This window comes from Mustela erminea, chromosome 3 (genome assembly GCF_009829155.1).
Source record: "Mustela erminea isolate mMusErm1 chromosome 3, mMusErm1.Pri, whole genome shotgun sequence".
In the NCBI taxonomy this organism is placed as follows: Eukaryota; Metazoa; Chordata; class Mammalia; order Carnivora; family Mustelidae; genus Mustela; species Mustela erminea.
Window position 1 is genome coordinate 128,566,635 of NC_045616.1, and position 27,473 is coordinate 128,594,107.

The 27,473-nt window shown below is 39.3% G+C and overlaps 1 protein-coding gene across 1 annotated transcript in view; it reads left to right on the forward strand.

Annotated features, from left to right (window-relative positions):
- Window positions 1–17,832: 17,832 nt before the first annotated feature.
- HCN1 (hyperpolarization activated cyclic nucleotide gated potassium channel 1) overlaps window positions 17,833–27,473 on the forward strand; it is a 392,660-nt gene continuing 383,019 nt past the window's right edge. The window contains exon 1 of the mRNA XM_032337446.1: window positions 17,833–18,348. Within this exon, the coding sequence (XP_032193337.1) occupies window positions 17,942–18,348 (407 nt within the window). The 5' untranslated portion in view covers window positions 17,833–17,941. The remainder of the gene's footprint in view (window positions 18,349–27,473) is intronic.

Genomic DNA, 27,473 nt, shown 5'->3' on the forward strand with positions numbered 1-27,473 from the left:
TGATTCCAGGACCCTGGGATCATGACATCAGCTGAAGGCAGATGCTTAATCAACTGAGCCACCCAGACACCCCAAGAGTTTGTTTGATTTTATTTATTTATCTGTCAGAGAGAACACAAGCAGGGAGAGTGGCAGGCAGAGTCAGAGGGAGAAGCAAGCCACTTACTAAGTAAGCAGCCTGATGCGGAACTTGCTCCCACAACGCTGGATCATGACCAGAGACGAAGGCAGCTGTTTAACTGACTGAACCACTTAGGCGTCCCTCAAGAGTTTGTTTTTAACTATATTTTGCTGTCAGAGTTTACATCAATATCATCTTACATTCTTTTTTTTTTTTTTTTGGAAGACTTTATTTAACAGATAGTTCGAGAAGGAACACAAGCAGGGGGAGCGGGAGAGGGAGAGCAGGCCTCCCACTGAGCCGGGAGCTCGACCATCTTACATTTTTACATCATTACTTTCTTACACTCTTCAGGATGGCTTATATCTGCAAAATTCCAGCTCTTTGAAAATCTATACATGGCAAAGAAATACATGCCTGACTTATGGATCAAGTATCCCAAAAATGTACAAATAAAGTTCATTTTTCTTTGTATTGATCATTTATTGAAATAATTAAATTTTACATTAAACACCTGACTTTCAGAATATGTTTGGTAAGATGGTATCAATTTTTAAAAATATAATAAAACCATAAATAATTTTTAAAGTGACAGATTTTTCTATTAGTTAAAAAACAATATCAGAGGCATGATTATATATTTACGGTAAGGCCTTCTGTGACCTTTTCCTGTAGAATATTTGGCACAGATTACCCTACAGTACAAATATTGGGAATGTAAGAAATAATTTAATATTTCAGAATCGTGTTCCTTTGGGAAGTAGCAATAAGGCTTCTAGCAGATTTAAGCACAGTGTCTTTGGCTGGCCTGTAATTTATTAAGCATATTCCCTGGTCAACATAATGTTAGAAACATTAGCATCTTGTAATAAGTCAGGCAGGCGTGTATGTATAATGTGCATAATATGTTCGATAAAATTATTTTTTACATTTTGCACAGGATTTCCATTTATTGGAATATACTTGCCTGAAAGGAAAAAAAAATAGATTATTGCTGTTTCTCATCTTTCCCTAGAATTTTCAGTCGCTGGGAACTCTGGTTATGAAATACAAAAAGAATGAATAGAATACTTGGCAGTTTTAGACATACCAATTGTGTAAGAATGCCAGAAACATGAGATACCATGGAAAAGGCAGACTTCGACAGTGGAATTAAGCTGTGGAGAAACTTTCATAAATAAATATAGAGTTATGTTTTGAAATGACCTGGTTCCTTTGTGATTGTTATATGGAGATCAAAGCATCTAAGGCATTTTTTTTTTTTTAATGAATAGGAGGTGAGAAATGGAAACAGTTCATTTCCTGTAGTGTAGGAGTTGTGTACTGTGCTAAAAGTGGGAGTATTTACCATAAATTAGTTTGATTTCTAAAGAACAAAAATTAACTCAATATTATAAATGTGTTCAAATGAGCTTTGGTGAAAAATCCTTTCTTTTTCATGTGTATCTCATTTTCCCCCCATGAATTCAGACACACTCATTGCAGATGTTGGGAGAATAGAGTGTAGGTAAAAGGAAACACTGCGTTCCATAGTCCATATTTCATCCAGAAGGGAGAGGAGTAATAAGTGTTGTGTTGTTTGATAACTATAACCAGGAGGGGGTCTTCCCAGTGTGCTATTAAAAAAGCTACCTAGGACTCATCTGGGTTCAGTGAAGCGTAATGCCATGATCCATTAGTAATGTCCAAAGTTACAAGTGAAAAAAGTGCTTTCTTTTTTTTTTTTTTCTTTTGCCAAGTATTTGCCATTCCTGACCTAGAACATTGCTGGTTTTCATGAATCTTAAAACTTTCATGGGACAATCATTATTTGTTATTAACAGCTTTCTACATCATCCAAACTCAGGGTTTGGAAAGATTCAGCTTTTACAATTTCTTGTTGTATTGTAACTGCTAATTCTTATGTTGTCCAAAGACTGTGATTTTGGTGATGCAATATAATGGTGAAGTGAAAAAGCCAAAAGTGTCTTGATGGGAAAAGAAAAGAAATCGCTCTGGACTTTCTCTCCTTTTACCTGTTATGAACCTACCCCCCCATCTCCCCCACCCCCCCACACACACTTGCCATCTTCTTTGATCACTCTTCCTTTCTGAACAGTATTATTTTAAAATGTTCTTATCTTTGAAGCAGCTAAATTTGAATTGATGTATGCAGCATATCAGTTCCAAGTTTATCAGCAAATACTCAGCAGGAAGCTATCCCTCAGAAGTGCACTTCGGGTTACTGGCAGCCACTGTGTTGTGAGAGCCAACCTTCCTTATTCCTTAGTTAAATGATGCCATTTGGAAAGACAAATACCACTGTAATTCCTGTTGAGTTGGGACACCAGTCTTCATCGAGCACACTATGATTTCATGAAAGCATAAATCAGGCTCACAAGATAAATATCTGAGTCAGCTGTTCCAGTTTTGTATTGAATCTAATTAAAAGCATGAAACAAATGCTTGTCACACATTCTGTCTCATTGAACAATAAATAAATAAATAAATATCGAGAGACAAAGCCTGGGAAGATGGGGCAATTGGAATGACAATAGGGAATTTTATCCAGAGGGGCCTCTGTCTGCTATCTGCCATCCAGAAAAATCAGTTTGGCTAAAAGTAGTGTTAAAATATGTCAAATGCTGAAAGATCCAAGTTAGGACTATGAGAAGCTATGAGGACGGATGGCTGTCAAATAAATCATAGCTGTATCTAATGCTACAGTCAGGCTAAAGAATATCTCTCTGGTGTTTTTCTTAATTCAGGATACAAGTGAGTGTTGAAAAGGCTTCTGCGTAATGGAGATTATTATGTCAGAACGCAGGGAAATATGTGATCGAGAAGTACAAAAAATTATTTTGGAGGTGAAATGACTTTTTAAAATTGGGCCTAGAGAAGAAAATGCTTAGTAGGCTAACAGCTGCATACCATATGCTAGGGGCGCTAATGATTTACTCCAGTAGGGAGAGCACAACTGGATCAGCAGCTGCACCTAGAATCACCAGACCTGGTTAAGTTTATAATAACCACCTGTGTTCTCCAAGAACCCCCCCCCATTTCCCTTTTTCCCTGTGTTTAACAAACTAGAGAGATTCCTATGACTTTTTTAATTTAAATACAGCATTTTAAAATTTAAATAAGTATTTGATTGGGAGAAGGACTTCTAGGGCTAGACTTGGCCCTTTTTACCAGAACAGCTTATTTGGGTTAGCAGTCTACGGAGATGCTTCTGCCTGTTGCCCAGGTGGTCTGGTGCTAGCCAACCATATAATCAAAATGCAAGCTGGATGCTTTTAACAGAAAAAAAAAGGCGCACCAAGAAATAACAAATTAAGATTATGTAATTTTTAGAGCATCATTAACTAACAAATACATTTTATTCTAATGCTGGACTTATAGTTCTTTTCCAAAACATTTTTCAAAAATATAATTATTTGTAAAAATTCAAAATTCTATGTCTGTATCTAGTATCAGTTACTTATGTTGGCTATATAAATTGTAAAAAGAAATCATGTAGAGAGATGCCTGCGTGGCTCGGTCGGTTAAGTGCCTGCCTTGGGCTCAGATCATGATCCCATGGTCCTGGGATCAAATCTGTTATGGAGCTCCTTACTCAGTGGGGAGCCCTCTCTCTCTCTGACAAATGAATAAATAGCATCTTAAAAAAAAAAAAAGAAATCAAGTAGAATAATAATTATTTGGGGGAGTTTTATCTATTTGATATGTAAGCATTTCTGCCCAATTATTTTCAAAGGCACGTACTATATTTTCAACTATAGCAGGGAACCATTTTACACTAACATTTTACAAGTTAAAACTCACCAATATTGTTTCAATGACTTATGCTTTATGCTTTATGATTTTGTATGTTCTTACCATTTTGCCACGTTTCAGATGCTATAACATCATAGAACCTCTCAGTTTCATCCTATTTGTGTTCAACATCATCTTCCTAACAACAGGTTTGCATGGTATTACTTTGACATCATTCGGTGCTGCTTGGAAGTTTTTTGTATCTTGCAGGCTCCAGCATAGAACCAGTACATGAACCAGTACAACAAGGGGCTGGTGTTGGCAGGGTCATTGCCTCTTTCTTTCACTCTCACTGGTGGCTTGGAAGCATGAGGTCTTTCTAGTTTCTCATGTCCGAGCAAACTAGTTTTATCAGTGAATGCCATTATGCTATCCTTGAAAGGGAGGTGTTAGATGCATAATGTCTAAAACACACTAGGGAAAAATATGCAAGTTTTTTCTGGTCATCTAGCAGATTAAACCATGCACTACAGTAAGAACTCAACTTACTGCACACGCTTCGCATATACTACTAGATGAGGCAGACTTCTCAAACTCTTCCTGATTTGTTCTGCTGAAAATATTAATAATGTGTTCCATACTTTATTAAAAATGAAAAATTGTGGGTCGCCTGGATGGCTCAGTGGATTGGGCCGCTGCCTTCGGCTCAGGTCGTGATCCCGGGGTCCTGGGATATAATCCTGTGTCGGGCTCTCTGCTCAGCCGGGAGCCTGCTTCTCCCCCTCTCTTTCTGCCTGCCTCTCTGCCCACTTGTGATCTCTGTCTGTCAAATAAATAGATAAAAAATTAAAAAAAAAAAAAAAAGAAAAATTGTGGACAAATTCTGAATCTCAGAGTACACTGGAGGGCAATAAGTGTGAGTCACTGTCTTGGACTAATAAGGACTTCTGGCAACAGATAAGTGGATAAATAATCATGTTTATGGTTCCATTGGGTCTACTGTTAAATGTTGCATTTTTTTAAAGCTTCATTTGCCACCTTTTTGGAAGCATATCCAAGTTTGATGGGACCTGAATCTTATATAATTTGAAGAGTCTTCTTAAGAAAAAGAAAAAGATTCTTTATGTTTACTTTTTTTTTTTTTTTTTTTTTTTTTTACTTTTAAAGATTTTATTTATTTGAGAGAAAGAGCACAAATGGAGGGGGAAAAGGCGAGGGACTCAGCAGGAAGTCCGACATGGGGCTTGAGCCCAGGACCCTGAGATCATGACCTGAGCTAAAGGTAGCCATTTAACTGACTGAGCCACCCAGGTGCTCCTATGTTTACGTATTTTTAAAAAAAGAGTAACACACTACTGGGTCCTCCCAGTGCCGCTAAAGTTAAGATTCTGAAGCTTCCAAGGTCCTCTACTGTTGACAGTAGGGGTTGTCTGAATCCCCAGGAACTGGGTTCGTTTGGAAATGGTGGGCAGGAGAGAAGAAAAGGTGTCATCAAAGGACAAAGTAGAGAAATAAGAGGAGAATAATTTTGTGGATGAAGAGGATAACAAGGTGAAAAATCCAGGGCTCAAATGCCAAACCATCTAATTCAGCTTCATAATTTTGTCCTTCCTAAAATGCAGCCATTCTCTTCGTCAAGTTGCTCAGGGTCCATAAATTGGCTCGTGTACGGGAATTGCACGTGAAACCTAGACTCTCTATTGTGTTGGCTTAAATCAGTTCTCTGTTCATCAGACCTGTAGTTTTGCTGTTGTAACTAAGATTCCTGTCTATTTGGAACTGCACAAAGCAAGGACTGAAGCCCCCCCCCCCACCCCCCGTGCCTTCTCACTCACCCTCCTCAGATGCCTGGCTCTGACTCCTGAGGAAGGGGTCCTTCTCAACCCGTGCTTGCACCTCTGAGAGAACATACTTGGGAGGTCATGGGGTATTCAAAATCCACAAACTATCCCAAACTGCTGCTACTAGAAACAGTGTCAGTGCCGCAAAGAACCATTGCTATGTGAAGGGGACAAAAGTAGGAAACAGGAGAAATGGCCTTCTTTTCTCTCTTCTAGCTTTCCAGTCTCCTACAGCCCTCCCTATTAGAAGAGCCTCCCGATAAGGCAAAAGAGGAATGTGGTGTGTGGAATCCCAGAATTCAGGATAGAGGGGCCAATTTATGACTAGAGATATTGGCTTCATAATGAGTACATTGTCAGAAGTGGACGTACTATGTCACTGTTTTGCAATTAATTTATTCCCTGCACATATATTCTTTAATACCTACCATATACCAGGAACTGTCGGGATGAGAGCAGTGAACAAAACAAAGTCTCTCCCTTCATGGAGTTTATAGCCTAGTGGGGAAAGGATAAAAATAGCATAATTTTAACAAATGAGAAGAACATTTCATTCTATTACCTTAGGGATTACGATTTCAGCATATGAATTTTGGGAGACACAAACAATAGACCACAGTAGTTTATATTTGCACAATCTACTTCTGGCACCACCCAGTTCTATATTAAGATATTTGGTTACAAGCCATAGAAACTAAGTTTAGCAAAAAGAAAATCCACAAGATTGAAGAGAATGCTGAAGAAATCAGCTTGGAGAGTGCAGAAACCAAGTATATGCTGGTTATTTTTGAGACAGGAAGAGCTTAAAAGTCTCATTCATGTGCCGTTGCTGGACTACGTAAGCAAAATCTTATCCATTCTTCTTCTTCTTCTTCTTTTTTAATTTTTTTTTCTGTCTTTATAGCACTGTACTTGGGATTCAAAACCCCAAGAGAGAAAGGATTCAGATCATGTGTTCCTCCCTTACCTCTCCTAAAATGAGGAGAAGAAAGATTTGCTTTTAAAACCACCTCATTTTAGATTTTGTAGGGGAGGACAGAGATGTTTAATCAAGTGTGCCACCAAGACAGCTCAACTGGGGAGATCACTACTCCAAGTGAAATTGGAAGGGTGAGAAGTGGTCGCCAAGAAGTACAAAATCACTCAAGTCAACTTCACCATTTGACTGCTGTTTCTATTAATCTAAATAAACTAGAACTGACTTGATATTACTTCTCAGTTTTACCTTCATACACATACATTGGAAGGAGAGTTATTACTATCTTCTCAATTAAGGAAAATAATCAAAGGGCAAAATCACAATGCTAATTTCTCGTCCCAGATTTTTCTTACACAACTATATTTATACACATTGGATAAAAGATACCACCAGTATGTTCAAAGTGTCCAGAAGGAGTGTGGCCCCTGTGTTCACCAATAAGCCCACTCTCTGTGGTGCTTGGTGCTCCAGGGAGCATGGAGGAGCTTGCAGTGAACAGCTTCTGCATGATAGACAAGACATCTCCAGTTGGACTCCAAGATCTTTCCTTCCTCTCAGAGGGAACAGTTCTGACCCTGAGTAGCCATTATGTTGTTAGAGCTCCATAGTGTTATGTGTGTGGCAAGTATATATTTGAATACCTTTGAGTAGGTGTGGATAGGATAGTCCTCTCCTCTTTAGTAAGGATATCCTCTCCCCTTTAGTATTACACTGTTATAAAGATGCCAATAATCCATTTTCTTTTTTTTAAGTTTTTATTCATTTATTCAGCAAAGAGATAGAGAGAGCACAAGTAGGCAGAGAGTCAGGCAGAGGGAGAGGGAGAAGCAGGCTCCCTACTGAGCAGGGAGCCCCATGAGGGGCTTGATTCCAGGACCCTAAGATCATGACCCAAGCTGAAGGCAGACATTTAATCGACTGAGCCACCAGGCGGACCTTTCCTTATGGTTTGTACATGTTGACAAAGCAATTCTTTTATTTCCTCATTGCTGGGTACTCAGACATCCATGATGTGGCCAACAGTGAAGTCAAGGGACAGACTAATGCTATCTCAAAATCACTATATCCTTCTTTATCTAACAGCTGTTTCAGTGGTTCAGTTCGCTGGTACCTGTCTTCTTTTTTTAGTATGAGTTTTCCTAAGAAGCTTCTGTCTTTATACAAGTAGGCTTCTGACGGCTCATTCATCAATTTTCCAATCACTGCTTACCAACACTCCCAACTGATGTTAGTGCTTCCAAAGTCGGCCTACAGAAGTAAAAGTGTTTTTCATTAATTCATGACCCGTAGTACCAATTATTTGAACTGAACTCTAAGACCAGAACTCTAGTTGCCTAAAGCTACTTCAGCCTCTGGTCATTTGTGAATCTGTAGGTTTCTGACTTTTTGAACTGCCCTTGGGATGACTAATTTGCCTTATTTCCAAGCCTTGCTCTTCCTGAGCAGTTTGGTCAAGAAATGGTCCTGGATGAATAACTTGATTTGTATCGTTTAACTACATCCAAGTCTTCTGATGACTAAGGGCCTTTCATTAACCTTTTACACACTTAAAGACCTAAATGTAATCTACTATTAATTTTGTCAACTTCTAAAACATAATAAACTGCCACTTCAGTTTCTACTAAAATGTTATCTGTTTTAAAGATATTGCTCATACGTAGGACTTTCCTTACAAAATCTATTTAGTGTCCATGTAATAATGTACCAACATCTCTCCTTTTTTCTAGAAAAGAAATATTATCAAACCTAAAATTTAGGGTGATTTCTCTCTTGCCTTAAGTCACCTAAATAATTTTCAATTATAACACTGACTGAGTAATTTCATTGCTGTTATATGATTTGGCATGAAATTACCCTGGTTCTATAATACAGTACTTCCACACAAAATGTAGATAAAGATAAGAGAATTTTTTTTTACCTTACCAGAATTTTATTATTACCAGAATATCTCCTTAGGCCTTTAGTCAATTGTACTAAAAATAAGATTTGAAATTATTATGTAATTACTAATTGCTTAATTGTCTTTTGTTATGAATTTCTTAACTCAAAGGGAGAAAATGTGTCTTTTCTGTTTACTCATCAACAATTTACTGAATAAGACTGGATGCCAGTTATTGTTCTAAATCATGGAGACACAGCAGTGGATAGAGCCTATGGACTTACATTCTAGTGGGGGAGACATTTAACAAATAAAGAAGTAAATACTGAGGATGTCACTTAGCATCTGGAGCAGTGGTGAAAATCGAAGAACTAAGAGAGGTTGCCTTTTATGTAAAATAATCAGGGAATAATTCACTGAAAAGATCACCTAAAGTAAACACCGATGTAAGCTGTGAGTAAAACACTGCACGTAGGGGAACAGGATTGGCCAGGTCCTGAGACAGAAGTGTGCCTGGTGGACTTTAAGGAGAGTGAGGGCTGTATGGCTGAAGCAGAGTTTGGGGGAGGGGGAGGTAGGCAATGGGATCAGAGAATTAACAGGGTTTAAGAGGCCATTGTCAAGTTGTGGCTTTTACGGGGAGAGTCCTCCCTGAGAGGATTGAGATTAGAGGAATGACCTGGCCTGGCTCCTGTTGTTAAAATGTTCACTCTGGCTGTAGAGTTCAAGTTGAAATTATAAGCAGACAGTTGTGAGAAGTGGTCAGATTCAGAATTTGGAGAAAATAAGAACCGTTGACAGATTGGATGTAAGTTGGAAGTAAAACCGAGAAATCAAAGATAAAACCATGTTTTTTGTTTGTTTTTTATCTAAATAGGAAGAATGTGTTTTAAATGTGTAGTTGGTTTCATAAGCATTGTTTTAAAAAGATGGGTTAAGAAGCTTTTCTAAAAAAAAAAAAAAAACAAGTGTTGCCAAATAATATTCTTAGAGAACACATATTGAAGTATACATATATATTTAGTTAGTATTTTTTTACATATACACATAATGAAAATGAACAGTTTTGATGAATACAGTTAGAAAGATTGATGTACCTGTGAGTCTTTTGATGTGGGAAACAGATGGAACTCTGACAAAGGAGTCTAGTAGACCTATGTTAGGAAGTTTTATTAGTCAAGATCTTGCCATGCAAAAGTTGGCACACTCAGCAGATTAAACTGAGGATATTTTAATGGAAGGAGATATGGCATACAGAGATATGGACAAAGTTAAGGAGACCCACAAGGATAGTAAAGCAGCCATACTGGAAGTAGGCACAGCAGCAAGGCATTACTACTGCTAAAGTGGCAAGAGGGAGAAAATTATTACTGAATGGACATAAGCTATAGCCATTAAGAAGGCAATAAGAGCTGTGGCCATGGAAGAAAGAAGCTTAGGAAAGAACCATGGTAAAGAAGGGAGGAAGTGGGATAAGGGATGTAAAAAACTTATTCTTTCTCTCCTCTGGGAATTCATCTTTTACTGCTCCTTCCTATTGGCCTTGAGAAAGGTCAGAGTATATAGGATCCTTGGTCATGCAGTCCATGGCTGTCAGCCTGAAGGAAACATAGAAGGAAGAGAAGGGTAGATATTGAAACCAGAAGGACAAATAAAGAACAGTAGCACAGAATTTCATATTATTAAAGGAAGATCTGAACACCAAGATATACTAGGGCAGCTCTATGGAATGTGTAGGAAAAACAAAGGATTGCACCTCTACCTTGTTATTGTGGAAAATTCTATTCCAGCTGCCCATGTTCTTGCTTAGTTTATGCTGAAGTTCTCAGATTCTGGGAGAATAAGTCCGGTGACCTGGCTTGTCTTGTGATTGGAGCTGGATTGTAATCATGTGGAGTTGGGAAAAGGCTCTCACACTAAGAAAAGTATTACAGACAGTCAGTATATGACTCCCTCCTGCAATATTAAAATATTCATAGCCAATAGATACACCAAAAAAGAAAAGTGAGGAAAAGTAAGTTTCTCTAAATGAACACCAATATTTCAGAATACAGGAAAGTTGTTTAATTCATGTCTCAATTCCAAAAAGGTCAAAGTTTGCCCTTCTATGTGATTCCTTACCCTCCTTTTTCAGTTAAAAATTTATCCCTAACTCCAGGTCATTTATCTTAAAATTAAAACCTTTGTTTGTAAATTAATAAAATAGTATATGCTAAAACATTTTTAAAAATACAAATCTATTAGTGCTAAAAATAAATAAAAATAAAACCTTTGCAAAAGTCTTAAGAAGAGGGGATGTGAATAGATCAGTGTAAAGTAATGGTCACTATTGACCTGGGTGAATAAGAGAACAAAACAGATAGGCAAGACCTTGAAATGTAAGGTTTTATCAATTGCTAGGGACAACCAGAATCACAAAATATAACTTCCTTTAACCCAGTTTATACGTTCTAATTGATTCAGAGACAAAAACAATAATAGTCTCATTTATAATAGTATGCAACTTCATTTCCAGACTTTCTCTGAAATTTCTTGCTAAAGAGGAGGAGAAAGTTAGCTCTGAGTGGCAGAGTTGATCAATGGCCTCTTTGTTGGTGAGGGTACCACCTCCTCTCTCTCAGACAATGGATCATGAGGTTTGGCCTTGGAAGTGGAAGGTCAAAAGAGAACATGACTTTAAGAAGGAAAGTAAAATTCAGTGGTGAAGTGTTGCAAATTATTAACCCCAGTTTGTCTTGTTCATTCATTCATTAATTCATTCTGTCATCTGGTAAAGTAATATTTAATGATTTTCATTGTCAAGAAAATGTGGATTTGGAAAAAAAATATATAGATATATACTTAATACTAAAAGAGGATGTACATTATTTCAGTTAGGAGCACAGGCAGTATTAGGGTCAAATAGATCATGGTCAAGGGGTAGCTCTGCCTCATAAAAGCTATGTTAAATTTTTATATTAGTAAGTTTTCCTATCCTAGTGTGCAAAATGGAGACAATATTTGCCTCATGAACTTTAACTGAGATTTCTGTGGAGCACATTGAACAGGGCCCAATACAGAGTAAGCTGGTATAAATAAAGAACATCCTTTTCCTTATTAAATAATTGAAATTACCATGGAAGTTTTTCCCTTCATTCTGTTACTATGGTATGTTACATTGAACGATTTGTGCGTGTGTGTGTGTGTGTGTGTGTGTGTATTGAACTAATTTTCAGGAATAAATCCCACTTGATCATATATATAATTCTTTTAAAATGACACTGAATTTGTTGTTATTATTTTGTTGAGGACTTTTGCATCAATTTTGATAAGGAATCTTGGTCTGTGTTTTCTTTACTTTTGGCATAATTATCTGGCCTTGGTATCAGGTCATGCTAATCTCATAGAAGGAGTTAGAAAGTAGTCTGTCCTCTTCAGGTTTTGGGAAAAGTATGAGAAACATTGGTATTCATTGTTCCTTAAACACTTGATAGCATTTACCAGTAAAGCCATCCGTTCTAGGGCGTTTCTTCCCTGGGAGACTTTTTATTGAATCCTCTTACTAGTTCTAGATCTGTTTAGATTTTCTGTTTCTTCATGATTTAGGTTTTATGTTTCTTCATGATTTAGGTTTTATGTTTCTAGAAATGTGCCCATTTCTTTTAGGCATACAATTGCTCATAGTACTCTCTTATAATCATTTTTATGTTTGTAGAATCAGTAATAAAGTTCCCATTTTAATTTCTGATTTTAGTAGTTTTAATTCCACCCCCCCAAGTCCATCCAGCTAAAGGTTTGCCAGTTCTGTTGATCTTTTCCAAGAACGAACTTTTTTTTTTTTTTTTAAAGATTTTATTTATTTATTTTAAAGTGAGAAAGATCATGTGAGCTGGTGGAAGTGCAGGCAGAGAGGGAGAGGGAGAGAGAATCTCAAACTGACTCTTCGCTAAGCGTGGAGCCCATTGCAGGGCTTGATCTTACCACCCTGAGATCATGACCTGAGCCTAAACCAAGAGTCTGACACTCAATTGATTGAGCCACCCAGGCGCTCCTCAAACTAAATTTTGATTTTGTTATTTATTTCTATTGTTTTTTGTTGTTGTTGTTGTTGTTGTTCTCTATTTCATAAATCTTTGATATAATCTTTATTATTTCCCTCCTCCTGATAGCTTTGGGTTTAGTGCTTCTTTTTCTGGTTACTTATGTTGTAAAGTTAAGTTGTTGATTTGAGATCTTTCTTGTTTTTTTAATGTAAGCATTTATGGCTAAAACTTTCCCCCTTGGCATTGCTTTCACTGCATCCCATAAGTTTTGGTATGTTCTGGTTTTGTTTTCATTCACCTTAAGTATTTTCTAACTTATGATTTCTGCTTTGATCCATTGGTTAAGAGTATGTTGCTTAATTTCTACAAATTTGTGAATTCTCTAGTTTGATTTCTGTTATGGATTTCTTCTTCCCATTGTGGTCAGAGTAGATGCTCTGTATGCTGTCTACTTTTTAAAACCTATTGGGGGCAATCTGTGGCCTACCAGACTGCTTATTCTAGAAAATGTCCCATGTGCACTGGAGAAGAATGTTTATGCTGTTTGGTGTTGGATATATTCTATATACGTCTATAAGACCTAGTTGGTTTATTGTGTTGTTTCCATCCTCCATACTTTCTATCTCTTCTCTCTGGTTGTTCCCTCCATTATCAAGAGTAGGGTACTGACGTGTTGAACTATTATTGTAGAACTATCCATTTCTCTTTTTAATTCTGTCAGTTTCTGCTTCATATATATTGATGGTCTGACACAGTTATGTAAATATTTATAATTGTCATATCCTCTTGCTGTATTGAATCTTTTATTAATATATAATGTCCTCCTTTGTCTCATAACTTTTTTTTTTAAGATTTTATTTATTTATTTGACAGAAAGAGAGAGAGATCACAAGTAGGCAGAGGAGTAGGCAGAGAGAGAGACAGAGGGGAAGCAGGCTCCTTGCTGAGCAGAGAGCCTGATGTGGGGCTCGATCCTAGAACCCTGAGATCATGACCCGAGCTGAAGGCAGAGGCTTTAACCCACTGAGTCACCCAGGCACCCCTCATACCTTTTTTATTTGAAGTCTATTTTTCCTGATCTTAGGACAGCTACCCTGTTCTTTTTCGATTGTTATTGTATGGGATAATGTTCTCCATCCATTCACTTTCTAACTGTTCCATGTTTACTTTGTACCACCTTGCAAAATTCTGTTGTCAGTTACAACAGTAAGCAGTTCATTCTTCTGTGTCTGTAGGGAGACAATATTATCAACTGCAAAAAACACGCGTGGCAGCCACGCTGGGTGTGGGTGTCTCGTTGTGACATTAATAGCTTCAGTGTTTCACATGAAGCATGATACTGCCAGTTGCTTTCCAGATAGAGATAAGCGAGTCTGCCTGTGCGTGAGACACAGAGAGCCTGGGAGGTTGCCCGCGGTGCACCATTCCTTTCGCCTTCCTTACCATTGCCTTCTTCAACAGAAACAGCTCTGACTCCCTTTTCCTACGTGTGAAATGTGTGTTTAACATATCTACCCCACCAAGAGGACTAAAATGTTTTTATCTTTGAAATCTTTAAGTTTCACTGAGAGTTTTCCAATAAGCTGTCAAACTTCAAGCCGCCCATCTATCTTTTTTGTCTCATTTCACATGTACTTGCGTCTGCTGCATAGAGATTTTATTTTAGTTTCATATTAATCTTCTGCTGCTGTCTGCAATTTGATCTTAAGCAGAGTATTAAAGGAAACAGAGAACATTTTAAAAGATGTGTGATCCTTGTATGTACTGAGCAGCTCCCGTTACAACCACTGATGGGAAATTCTCATGAAATGGACCCGTAAGTGGTAGGCTTCTCAGCCATCAGATTCCTCTGAGGTACAAGGCACTTTGACATCATGGACATCTAATGACATAGAGTCAGACATGATGGTGGTCCTAGTTCTAAGATGACTGTAAAAAAAACAAAACAAAACATGCTAATTTAGCCCAGTGCATTTCAGCCTGAGAGACTTTGAACAGACATGGAATCTTGCTAAAAGAAATTATCCTAAAAATTTAGGCTTGGTCTGGAGGGGTACACCTATGTCTGAAGTGGCTTAGGAGAGAGATGGGATGATAGAGAAAAGGAAGTGACAATAGGAAAGTAAAATTTAGGTCTGGGGTTGGAGAGTGTCAAGATAAAGAATTGCAGAGCCTAACTTAGCTCCCTTATCTGTAATTCTTGTCTCCCCAATCCTGCTCCAGCAAATAATCAGTCCCTGATTTCTAACTTGATCAGCAACCTTTTCTAACTCATGCTATGAGATCAGAAATAAAAGAGAAAATTAAATAATGGAAGAAATTCATCCATTCTAGCCCCAGAAGTCTGGTTTCATGATTAGATCACATTTTATTTATTTATTTATTTATTTATTTTAAGATTTTATTTATTAATTTGGCAGAGAGAGAAAGATAGCCAGAGAGAGACTGACTAGAAACAGAAGGAGTGGGAGAGGGAGAGAGGTAGGCTGAGCAGGGACCCTGATGCTGGGCTCCATCCCAGGACCCTGGGATCATGACTTGAACCAAAGGCAGATGCTTAATGACTGAGCCACCCAGGCACCCCAGTTGAGTAACGTTTTAAAATATATTTGCTGGTTCTGTCTGTCTGTGTCTCTCATGGCTTTCATTCTTTTATAGCTTTTATTCTGTTTTAATCTTTTTTCAAGCTCTAAGTTTTTTTATTTAAGTCTACATTCTAAATAACTTTAAATCAACAGTCTGAAAGTCAAGTAAAGAAAGTTGACTTTTCTCTTGCTGACATCTTTTAAGTTAATAAGTGGATGTAACATACACATTCTCAAAATTTAAAAAAACAATGTATTTTTCTGAGAGTTTAAATGAATGATGGTGGCCTAAACGCTGTACCTGGAGCAAACGATGACTTGACTCTCTGACCCTACGTAGACGTTTCTTTATTGTATTCTGAATGCATGTTTTGAGTAATCCTGTTCTGTTAGTTTAGTACAGACATCAAAACTAAGAAAAATTCTGACTCATGTAACTGCCTGGTCATGATTAAGATTAAGCCGAACTAGAACAAATAAAAGGATTGGCTAGAAGAAAAGAGAAACTGACTTAAACTCAGTTAGCATAACATTTTAGATGGTATATTTTTAAATTATTATAAAATTTAAAATTTATGTTAAAATATACATTGTCATACCCATGACCGAAAATAGAGTGATTGGAGGAGCGAGCATGCAGAATAAGAGAAAAGTAGGGAACATCTTTAGTCTAATAAAGAAAAGCTGCCTGAGTAATCGGGCCTTTCTTAGGAAGAACTGTGCTTTAGGCAGTGTTTGTTTTTATCCATGCCTTTGGTTTCCTTCTGTCCTTGGCACCTGGTATCCTTATATGACCCCTTGCATTTCCAGAGTCCCTACTCGACTAGATCAGAGCATTATATTGTTCTTAGTTTCCCCATTTCTTACCATTGAAATTTGGCCACCTATACTTACTTCTTAGGGCTCTGGTTTTTGATTAGTTGAAAACAGATGGTGTCTGAGTCAGGATGGAGCTCACTGAAAAAGGAGATTTCGCATAGACTATGGTAAGTAGAATGGGAAGGGGAATCTTACAGAATTAGAACAGTGAGGCCTAATGACTTCTTGTTTTTGCTGCTTTCCACTTTTTTCTCTGTTCTCTGCTTCCTTTCTCAGGCTGTTAACTCCTCCTGAGGGCATCCAGTTGTCTCCTTTTGCCTTTAGCCTTGCTTCTCCCATTGTTAATTCCTTTATTGCTGCTCAGTTTTTCCAGAAAGGTGCCTGGATCGACCCCACCCATCCCCCCACCCCAACCCCATCTAGGTCATTGGTTGCCAGTGAGCCATAGACTCCCTCCCGGAGGTGCTCACTCCTTTCCTCCCAAAGTGTGTCTGTAACTGACAGGAACCCATTAGATTCAGAGACTCTTGGCAGGACAGGATTTCCTTCAAAGAGGCTGTGGGCAGGAAGGCAATGCTTGGATCTGGAGCAGATGTTTTGGGACGTTTGGGAGTCTTGAAGCTCTCAGACTCTGGGGCTGCCCTGCTGAGTGATTGGCGAGTTTGGCAGCACATCTTGCTTCCTTTAACTAATCTGGTGTGTCTGAGAGACACTGAGGGGATAGGAGGAATCTCAGAATGCTTTCCTCAGCATCAGTAGCACATTTAAAGTCTCCCTTGAGAATACATTCCCCCTTCAGAAATGGTGACTACGTTCTGTCTAAATTCCAAGACATTTTGGCTTCCTGGCGAGGTGTAGGTGAACACTTACCAACATGCATGCCTCTTAGTGTGTTTTATTGATTGCGTAACTTATCTAAAAAGATAGGTCAGCTCTGGTGAGTTTTCCCTAACACATTTTTCTCAGTGTTGGCAGCTGGAAGATTGCTCCCGTGTGTGTAGATGCGAATGGCCTTGGGAAGAAAGAAATCCCATCTCCTGCTTAAGGCGCTGGGGAAGAATAAACAAGGATAAGTGTAAGGAGACCAGTTGTCTGTCCCTTGGTGTCACATCTTCATCTGAGAAGCCCCAAGCAGCTAAATACTCCGTATTACCCAGATCTAGTCCCTTTTGCGGTCTGCCTTCTTCCAAAACACACACACACACACACACACACACGCACGCACACACACAAAACTTCCCTTTCACTCATGAAATTTATTATCCATGATAAAATCTTACTTCCTTATGTACATCCAGCTTTACACGTGAATTTTCTGCATGCAGAGACAGCCGCTCTCCCTTTTCCTATCTAACATCGTTCTAACAGGCGTTCAGACAATGTGACAATGTCTCAGTGAGGTTCAGGGTGTTTATTTCTTTTGGCCGCACAGACATCTGCTAGCTGAGTCTTTCTCTGTCCCTTTGCGTCTCTGCTTCTCTCTCTCCTCTCCCGTGCAAACATGCACCGAGCCTCTCACAACAAGTACAGATAAATGTCTCGGAGGGCTCCGGAGTTCAATGTCACGCTGGGCAGAAGTGGAGCAAGAGTGGAGGGAGAGTGCGCGCTGTGCGGGCGGGGAGAGACCCTTTCCGGCCAGCAGAGGGCAGCCGAGGGGAGGCGCTGGCGCGCGAGGGCTGAGCGAAGCCTCGCCTCGCTCGGGCAGCCTCAGCCTCAGCACCAGCCGCGGCGGAGCCCGGAGCGCAGCCACTGAGGGCAGCGGCGGCGGCGGGAGCGAGGCGCGCAGGGAGCAGCGGCGCGGGCGGGAAGCAGAAGCCGCCGCCGCCGCCGCCGCCGCCGCGACGGGCAGCCGGGCTCGCCGGCAGCCAGCTCGGGCCCCTGCCAGCTCAGCTTCGTGCCCCCGGCGCCGGGCGGCCGGAGAGTCTGGAGCCCGCGCCGTCGCCGGCCGCGTCCCCCGGGCATGGAAGGAGGCGGCAAGCCCAACTCCTCGTCCAACAGCCGGGACGATGGCAACAGCGTCTTCCCCGCCAAGGCGCCCGCGACGGGCGCCGGGTCGGCCGCGGCCGAGAAGCGCCTGGGCACCCCTCCGGGGGGCGGCGGGGCCGGCGCGAAGGAGCACGGCAACTCGGTGTGCTTCAAGGTGGACGGCGGCGGCGGCGGCGGCGAGGAGCCGGCCGGGGGCTTCGAGGACGCCGAGGGCCCCCGGCGGCAGTACGGCTTCATGCAGAGGCAGTTCACCTCCATGCTGCAGCCCGGGGTCAACAAATTCTCCCTCCGCATGTTTGGGAGCCAGAAGGCGGTGGAGAAGGAGCAGGAAAGGGTTAAAACTGCAGGCTTCTGGATTATCCACCCTTACAGCGATTTCAGGTGAGGACTCCCTGTCGCCGCCCCACCCTCCCTTCCGGGCGCGCCCTCCAACACGCTTCCCCGCGCCTGGGAGGGGGCGCCCGGGGACTCGGAGGGAGGGGCTGCCGGGCGGGCGGGCGGGGGGTGGCGCTGCCGGCGGCTTCCACTCGGGCGGATCGGGCTCGACTCTTCAACTAGTTTCCGCCGAGGGGGGTGGGATGAGGAGCTCCTGTTGCCCGGGAATCCCGGGGAGGCTCGCTCGCCTTCTTTGCCTCGTGAACTTTGGGGACACATCGGGGAAGAAGTCCACGGTGACCCCCCAGATGGGAGGATGCTAAGTTGTGCCAGAAAAACTTTTACTTCGGAGAGGAGAGCGTAAGGAAGCGGCCAGAAAGTCGCCTTTGGGGTGGCCTCCTTCCTCGCGCTGCTCCCCCAGAAGTGGGTCCCTCAGGAGGGGAAACAGGCGCTCGTGAGGTGGAGGAGAGGATGGGGCCAGCGGAGACAGTGACTCACAGGTCCTCGCCGTTCCAGCCGCTCTCGCCCCTGGGGAACGTTAATCTGTTTTTCATCTGCTTAGAGGCACTGGGCATCCTCAGCGCGTTTCTTCAGAACAGCGGCTGGCAGGCGGAGGAAGGGCAGTTTGCGCTTGGAGAGTCCCTGACTCGAGGTGTCAGTGGAGCGGGCGCTGCCAGGCTGGGCAGCGGCGCGGCAGGAAGCTTCGAGGTCCCGAAGCAGAGGCAGGGGCCGTTTCCAGAGCCCCCTTCCCGAAACCGAGAGACACCCTCTCTTGACCTTGACTCCGAGTCCGTTTCAGACATCTCTTCCCTCGTTTCCCGGCTCGGGGGACAAGGGCAGAGAGCTGTCCGCGGTCAGCGGAACTGCTTTCGAGCATTAAAATGAAGTCGTGTCCCCACCTTATTTGTCGCCCAAGTATTCTTCCTGTTAGAAGCGTGTTTAGAGATTATCGAATGAAGGTCGTGAAGTAGATCCTCTTAGTAGCGTGCGCACACCCTGCAGCTCCCGGGGAAGGTTGGGCTTTCCATTGAAAAGGCGAAAACTCAGGGTGGCGTTTGTTATTTATTTATTTATTTATTTATTTATTTATTTGTTTATTATTTAACCGAACTCTTTCGAAAAGGAATCCGTGGAAGGAGTAGTTGTGCGAACTAGGCAGTTTTAACAGACGTCTAGTAAATAGCGAGCAAATAGAGCCACAGAAAGCAGCACTGCCTTGAACTATGTTTAAGGGAAATTGCCATCAACTCGGTGCCTTAGTAGGAGCTGTCCACAGTTCTGAATGACGTCGGCTGTGGAAAACCCAACTCCTGCCGCACAGAGCCTTGGAGTGACTTGTCTTCACCTTCTTTGAAATTTATATATTGTCTCAGAAATCAGTAGCCTCTATTATTAAGGCATAGAGTGAATGGAATTTAGGAATTGTATCATTTTAAGGTTCCTATTTGCAAAAACATGCAACAAAGTCCACAGGAAGTCTTGTCAAAGCTAAGGACTATCTGACATAGTCTATGTCAAATTAAGAGCTGGACTGACAGAATGTTTACATTAAGAGGATCTACTAAATAATCAAGCATATTTCCTTCATCAGCAAGATACTTATAGAAGCAAACTAAAAAATGACCTTGCTTTAAGCTGTATTAGATTGTCATGTTCTTTAGTATTTTAAAGGTTAACGTCAGATGTAGAATATTGTCTCTCCCTCAATCCTCAGTGGAAATATGTTGCAACCTATTACCTTTTTATCATGAAAAATGTTTACATGGAAGCAGCCTTTAGTCTTAATAACAAAAGTAAGCGTGGTGTTTGCAGAAATCTATGTGGTTTACTATTCACATGCAAATAAAATACTACACTTTGTTTAATTGTACCTCAATTAAGTGACCACTCTTGATTACTTATAATACTTTTATTTCTTGAATAATGTGAAAAGAGATTACTCTTTTCAACATGGTGGCATATATTAAAAGATTAAACTTTCCCCACCTACTGATAAAAACATTGGGCCAACTTTCGGGAATTGGAATGATGCACTGGTATCTTTTGAATGAATGAAATTCATAAAATCAAAGATTCTTCACATTTTCTCAAGTGAGCCATCTGAGACAAAATATCTGTTTTAAAAACAAGAAAAAGTTACTAAATAAATAAATTGAAATTAGATGATGGTTTATTTTTATCATACATTTCAAAGAAATGAGAAATGATTAAAAAGTGAGGTAATACCCTAAACATAAACTGCAGTGTGGAGTAGTTTGTGATATTTGATTTTCTCTTGCATCACTGGAAAAAGGAAATGATAGACATAAAGTAAACAATGACTAGGTTTAGGTTTTTAACTGGAACGTATGTGAAAAAAGATAGATTTTAAAACTCGTAATTACAATATATACAGTTTTCTAAAACAAAAAACTAAGGAAGTAATTATGTACATACTTATTAGCATGTGTTAAGACATTTAAATCTTATTATTTCATCAATATTCTTATGTGCTCTCAATACCAGTAGAAGATTTCTCAAAACCTTTAACATGTCAGGATAATGTAATGGCAAAAGCAGAAATAAGAGAGACAAAATTCTAACAGTACTTTTTTTCCTAAAGGAGAAGCAATATGGGAATAATCTCTAACATAATAGAAATGTTATGATTATGATCTGTTCACCTCAGGCTCCTTCCTGAAAAAGACACTTTAAGGGCAGAGTTTTGCTATGATTCATACAATGCCACACTTACGTTCAGTAATAATTTCGCCACTGAGAATTCTTGAGACACTCAAGAATAAATTTCCATGGAAGGATGGGGAGACATGGGAAATAAAGATTTTTTTTTTTTTTTAACTGATACTCTCATAAGCTTTTGCATGGCCAAGGAAGTTTACTCCTTCTGCTCTTCAGTCAGCCCCATACTGCTGCATGCATTGTGAGCCCGCTACACCAGGGCGTGTCAGGACTTTAACACTGTGCTGATGATCCCCTTTCCAGGATGACTTCCAGGACAAGTCCCTTTCCACTTCCCTCTGGTGGCCGGGCTGGTGCTCACACTGAGACTCCCGCAGAGCTAGCTAGGTGCTTCTCTCACCTGCAGGCCCAAGAGAGCGCCTGCTATGTCTGGCAGGTGGTTTTCTCCTACCTCCTGTTTAAGTAGGGCAGAGGCTCTGTATTTCCCTTCTTTCTCAGGAGAGGATGATGTTAGAAACCTTCAGGGACTACAGAAGAGTCAACTATCAAATACTCCCAGTACTGTTAGAAATAACTGGGTGGCAGAAAGGGAAATGTGATGATGGAAGCAGAGATCACAGTGATGTCCCAGGAGCGAAGGAAGGCATTCAGTGTCTGAAAGCTAGAAAAGGCAAGGAGTGGATTCTTTCCTCAGAGCTTCCCGAAGGAACGTAGCCTTTGATTTTATAGTCTCATAAGATTTGGGTTTGTTTTGTTTTTTTTTTTTGCAAATAATTGGGTGGGAACTAGGGAGTTTAGTAAAGAAAATCTTAAGTTTTTGTTTATATCATGGTATATGATCCTCCAAACTAGGGAAAATACAGTTACTTAAAAAGTAAAATTACCCTGATCTTTGTGTAATGTGGATGTGGTCTCAGTCTTGCTGAGTTTTCATATGCACAACATACACAGAAACAAGTATCTAATTAGGAGTTTAAATGTGATTTTTTTTTGAGACCATGAACAATGGTTATGTATTTATTAGCTAAAATTTTACCTTTTATTTATTTAATAAAAAGTTGACACTGGCGTAGCCTTGTGCTTTCAGAGCCAATCCATGGTTCCAACACAATCATTCAGATGGTCTGGAAGAGCAGAGTATGTTTGCAGATGGTTTGTATTATATGAATAATTTACCTTGAAAGAATTTATCACCAGACTATTTGCCATTTCAGGGATTCTGACATTATTTTTCTGGATCACAGTTATATAAGAGCTCTTTTATAGTTAATGCTCCCATTTCATATATATTGTCAGCCAACATCTTGCCTCTGGCAAGGGAGGAGATTTTATATCTTGACTTATTATTTTTTTTGCTTCTCATCAATTAGTGCGTATAACTGTAGGAAAAGCTTATTGTGTCCTAAGGACACAGGACTCTAGAGATGGTTGTCACTTCCCGAAGTTGTTGCCCTTCCTGGCCTTGCTTCTCTGCCTGTGTTGTAGCCACAACAGTGGTGATGTCAGAGGTCACTGATGTGTTCATTAGTGGAGGGAGGCTTCACCCATATTACCCAGTAAGTCAGAGAGAAACCTTTGTTTCCAGGAGCTTCTCAGGAAAAAACAATTCAACCTTCTGGGTTTAAGGACTAATTAGCCTACTGTTATGCTATCTTTATGCTGAATGCAGTCTGCACTCTCCCAGCAATGCTCCTCTTATTTGCTTTGCATATCAATGCAGCCAAAATTAACCTTAAGGATTTATTTTCTCTGTCAGGTGCACCTTTTTATATCTTATAAATTCAATTAAGTTTTTCTTAGTGGCTCTAGGCCCAATTAAAGTGAAATTATTTGAAAGATTTGCAAGTATGAATTCCTTCCATTACTTTTTCTTAGTATGCAAGATACAAAGCTAAATTTTATTTAATGTTTCACTATTTCATTGCATTTGATAGATATGACAGTGATATTATACTACTAAAATGTTAAGAGAAGTTTTTCATTCTTTTCTGAGCAACTTTCCCTTTAAACCTACTTTTAGGGACTTGGTATTAATTGAGAATCTTTGGACAGGTTTGTTTTCAGCAATTCATATTGAATTATGTGGACTTACATTTATGAACTTGAATGTTGATGAGTAATGCAAGAATTTTAAATGCATTTGAACAATTTATTACTTATTATCAAGAGTTCACTTAACAAAATCTAATTACACTATATCTACGTGGTCAAAAAGCACACACCGAAACAACACCAACACCAAAAAAAGCAATTTAAGTAGTATTTGTAATTCTGCATTATTCCACTTAATGAACTTATGTCCCAGAATAAGAGGCAAGCAAAGTATATCTGATATGTTTTGCTCATGCAAACAGTTTGCCATTCTAAGTGTAATTCTTTTATTTAGAAGATAATTTACTTCATGACTTATAGACAAAAATTGGGTTAAGGGTGAGGACTTTCAAATATAGTTTCTTGTAATTACAATACAAATTGTGGTAGACCAAAGCTCTACATGAAGAATACTGAGTGTTTTCTGGGTCTGTGACAAATTTTCATTTTATCATTTTCTATAAAGAAGTAACAAACTACGAATTAAGCTGACACTATATATTTTAGCAGCAGAGGTGGTGGTAATGAAGAAAAAAATCTGCATACACTAGGAAAAAAACTATTTTCACTTGCACTAAGTACGTTTCTTCTACAAATCATTTTCTTTGTGAAGTCATCTTGATGTACAACTTACCATTATTTTTCCTGAAAAAAATAAAAAAAATCAAGGGACTATGGTGATGCTTCCTGGTGCATCCTGGAATTATCTTTGTTTTTGCAAAATAAACTGTCCTGGTTCTATTAATTCTCTGTGTTGTGTGTGTATGTTGTACATGTGGATAGAAACTATTCAAGGGACATCTATAAACAATTATGTGCGCATAAGCATATATATTGACATTGATTTTTTTTTTTTAAAGATTTTATTTGAGAGAGAGAGAGCATGAGCAGTGGGAGAGGCAAAGGGAGAGAGAGACTCCTTGCTGAGCAGGGAGCCTGACAGGGGACTCAATCCCAGGACTCCGAGATCATGACTGGTGCCGAAGGCAGATGCTTAACCCATTGATCCATTCAGGTGACATTGATTATTTTTGAGTTGAGGGTTTATCTGACACATTTCACCCAAATCCAAATAACAAAAATTAATGGGATGAGCCTTTTCAAGTTTATTAGTTAAGTTGTCCATAATATCCTTGAACCATTTTACCTAATAACTGACAACTCAGTTAAAGTAAAATAGCAGAATTATATGTGTCCCGGGTTTACAGTTGGGCCATCTTATTAACATAGACCTGTTTTTTATTTTCAAGACATTAGGTATAATGCTGAATTAGTAAGGCTAATTACACACATATAGAATTAGCAACTATTTACAAATTTTAACATTCATGTTAAATAGTGCTGCTGTAAACATCCTTGAGTGTTCCTCTTCATTATAAAAAGGCATAGTTCAGGGAATGGAATTACTGACTGAACATTTTACAGAGTCTATCCATGTCGACTTTACCAATTTAATTCTGCCACCAGTTGAGACACTTTTTTAAAATTATGAGCGATGTAGGTTTACCGGCGTGGTTGATATTTCCGTTGAGATGTGCATAAGCAGTTTTAGGACAGAAAGTCAAAACTGTATTCTAGTCATCATAGAGTGGGAAGAGTGATCTTAAAAAGCAAATATCATTTATTGCAAATAATATCATGCTGCTTAAAACCCTTTGGAGGCTTCCTATTACTTTTAGAGTACGTTTGAGCTATGAGATGAGCTACACAGTCTTGCACAATTTCAATTTATCTATGTAACCTTATCACCCACAACTTTCTCCCTCACTGTTTTCTAGCCACTTGGGTAAATTTTCAGCTCCTGCAGTAAACTGAGTTCTCTCCTGTCACAGAGATTTTGAGGAGACATTTACCCTCACTGCCTAAGATTCTCTTTTCACTTTTTGTCATTCTCCATCACAGTTTGTCCTTGTCATTTGGCTTTCATTTTAATCATTATGATCACCCTCAACCTTTACCCATATTTAATTTTCTGAGTCTCATTTCATTGGACTTTATAATCATATATATGTCCCTTAGCTAGAATTTAAGTTCCATGATGTCTTCAGTATTATTCAATTTTATATTCCTAATGCCATAAAAGTACACATAAGAGATTTTTCCCTGCTTAAATGTTCTCAGATGCGTTATTTTTTAAACAGCTTTTTTGAGGGGCACCTGGGTGGCTTAGTTGTTAAGCGACTGCCTTTGGCTCAGGTCATGATCCTGAGGTCCTGGGATGGAGCCCCCTTCTCTGCCTGCTTCTTCCTCTCCCACTCCCCCTGCTTGTGTTCCCTCTCTCCCTGTGTCAAATAAATAAGTAAAATCTTAAAAAAACCCAGCATTTTTAAGGAATAATTAAGCTACAATTCTCATTTAAAGTGTATGATTGACTTTTCTTTCTTTCTTTCTTTCTTTTTTTTTTTTGATATATTCACAGAGAGTTGTACAACCATTACCCAAATCAATTTTAGAAAATTTTATCCAGGTAGGAACTCATAAATATCCATTAGCTCTCATTTCTGTTTCCCTTCTCCTTCCCTTCCCATAGCTCTAAGCAACCACCAATCTGCTTTCTGCCTCTAGAGATTTTTTTTTTCTGAACATTTCTTTTCAATGGAATGCACGTAGTCGTTTGTTATTGACTTCTTTCACTTATCATATTTTCAAGTTTCATCCATGTTTTGTAGCGTGGTTCAGTACTTTATTTCTTTTTTTGCTGACAATTATTCTGTTGTGTGGATATACCATATTTATCCATTCATCAGTTGATACACATCTCTACTGCTTCTACTTTTTGGTTATTAAATAATGCTGATATGGACCTTCTAGAATAATTTCTTGTGCAGAGATTTATTTTCCTTTCTCTTAGAATTGAAATTACTGGGTCAACATAACAGACTTTTAACAAATATTATTGAATAAATGGATGAAGAATTAGTCAGCAACCAGGAAGTGCACACACTTAATCTTAGCGTCAGTAAATCCAGGTAGCTCTTTCTTGCTCTATAGCAATACCTAGCATCTTCTCCCCACACTGTCACCTGCAAGGACATGTCACAGCTATTACATCTCTGCCCAGTACAGGTGACTAAATGAAACTGCAGGGAGGTTAAGCAACATGAACATGGTGACATAGATAGATCGTTAAGAACTGGGCCAGGAATTCAGCTCTTCTAAATCTTCATTCTCTCGCTCCAACTTTTACCTGAAAGGAAACAAGGCTACTAGTATAAATAATTTGAACCTGCAGGGAAACATTATGGGTTAAACCTAATTATTTATTTTTCCTGCTTGTATTCATTCCAAAACACTTTGAGAAGACACACAGATATGGAAATAAATAGAAGAGGAGAAAACAGAGGAACAAGAGATCTCAAAAACATTTTGTTAAATAGAAGGCTTATAGAGAAATTATATTTTACTTCCATAGTCCTTCACCATTGAACCCCAGAAGTGATTAGGATGTGAGGTACTTATTAAAAAACAGTTTCCAAAAAAGCCAGGCTGAAACCAGGAGGATTAAATAAGGGTCTTTGTAGTGAATACAGAACTCTCAGTCTGGACATTTAGAATGCTTGGAGCCAGGTCAGTTCTCCCCAAGCAGGAAACTAGAGAAAAATATATTCAATGGGAGACATTTCAAAGCCTACAAATTCTTATTCATTATCTAATGACTTTGCAAAAAGCCTTACTTATGTACATAGACAATGTAATTACATTTTGTTGTTCTATCGTCTAATATGATCTGTAAGCAAAAGATTATGAGTCTTTTGAGAAAAGTCTCCATCGTAAGAGAGAGACTAAATCAAAGAGCAAAAGAAAGTCCAGAGAACAGAGAGGTGTTTGGGCTTAAGGGAAATTACAACTTTATTTAAAAAATTATCTGTGAATTATATCTTCAGAAGATACTTTATGTATACAGTAAGAATACGCTATGAAAAGAGTATCCAGGAAGTAAAAAAAAAAAAAAAGAAAGGCACTCACGTGTTATAAGTTGACACATAGAGTTTAGGAAACCTCTCAGAATTAGGGCAAAAAAAAAAAAAAGAATAGAAAATATAAGCAAAATAAAGGATAATTTATAAGGTCAAAATCTATAAAAAGAGTTTCAGAATGGAACAAAGTGTGAAAATGGGCATATGGAATTAACAGAGACATTTTAAACAAAATTTTCCAGATAGCAGGAAATGAACTGTCTTTTCTGAGAAACTCACAGAACGCTCACCATCATGAATGGAAAAGACCCCACCAAGCGTAACCACACAGAAGCTTCAGAACATAATTAAGTCAGAAAAAAATACTAAAACTTTTCAAAGAGAAATTTACATATCAAGCAGTGGGAAAGCTGGGCACCTGGGTGGCTCAGTGGGTTGAAGCCT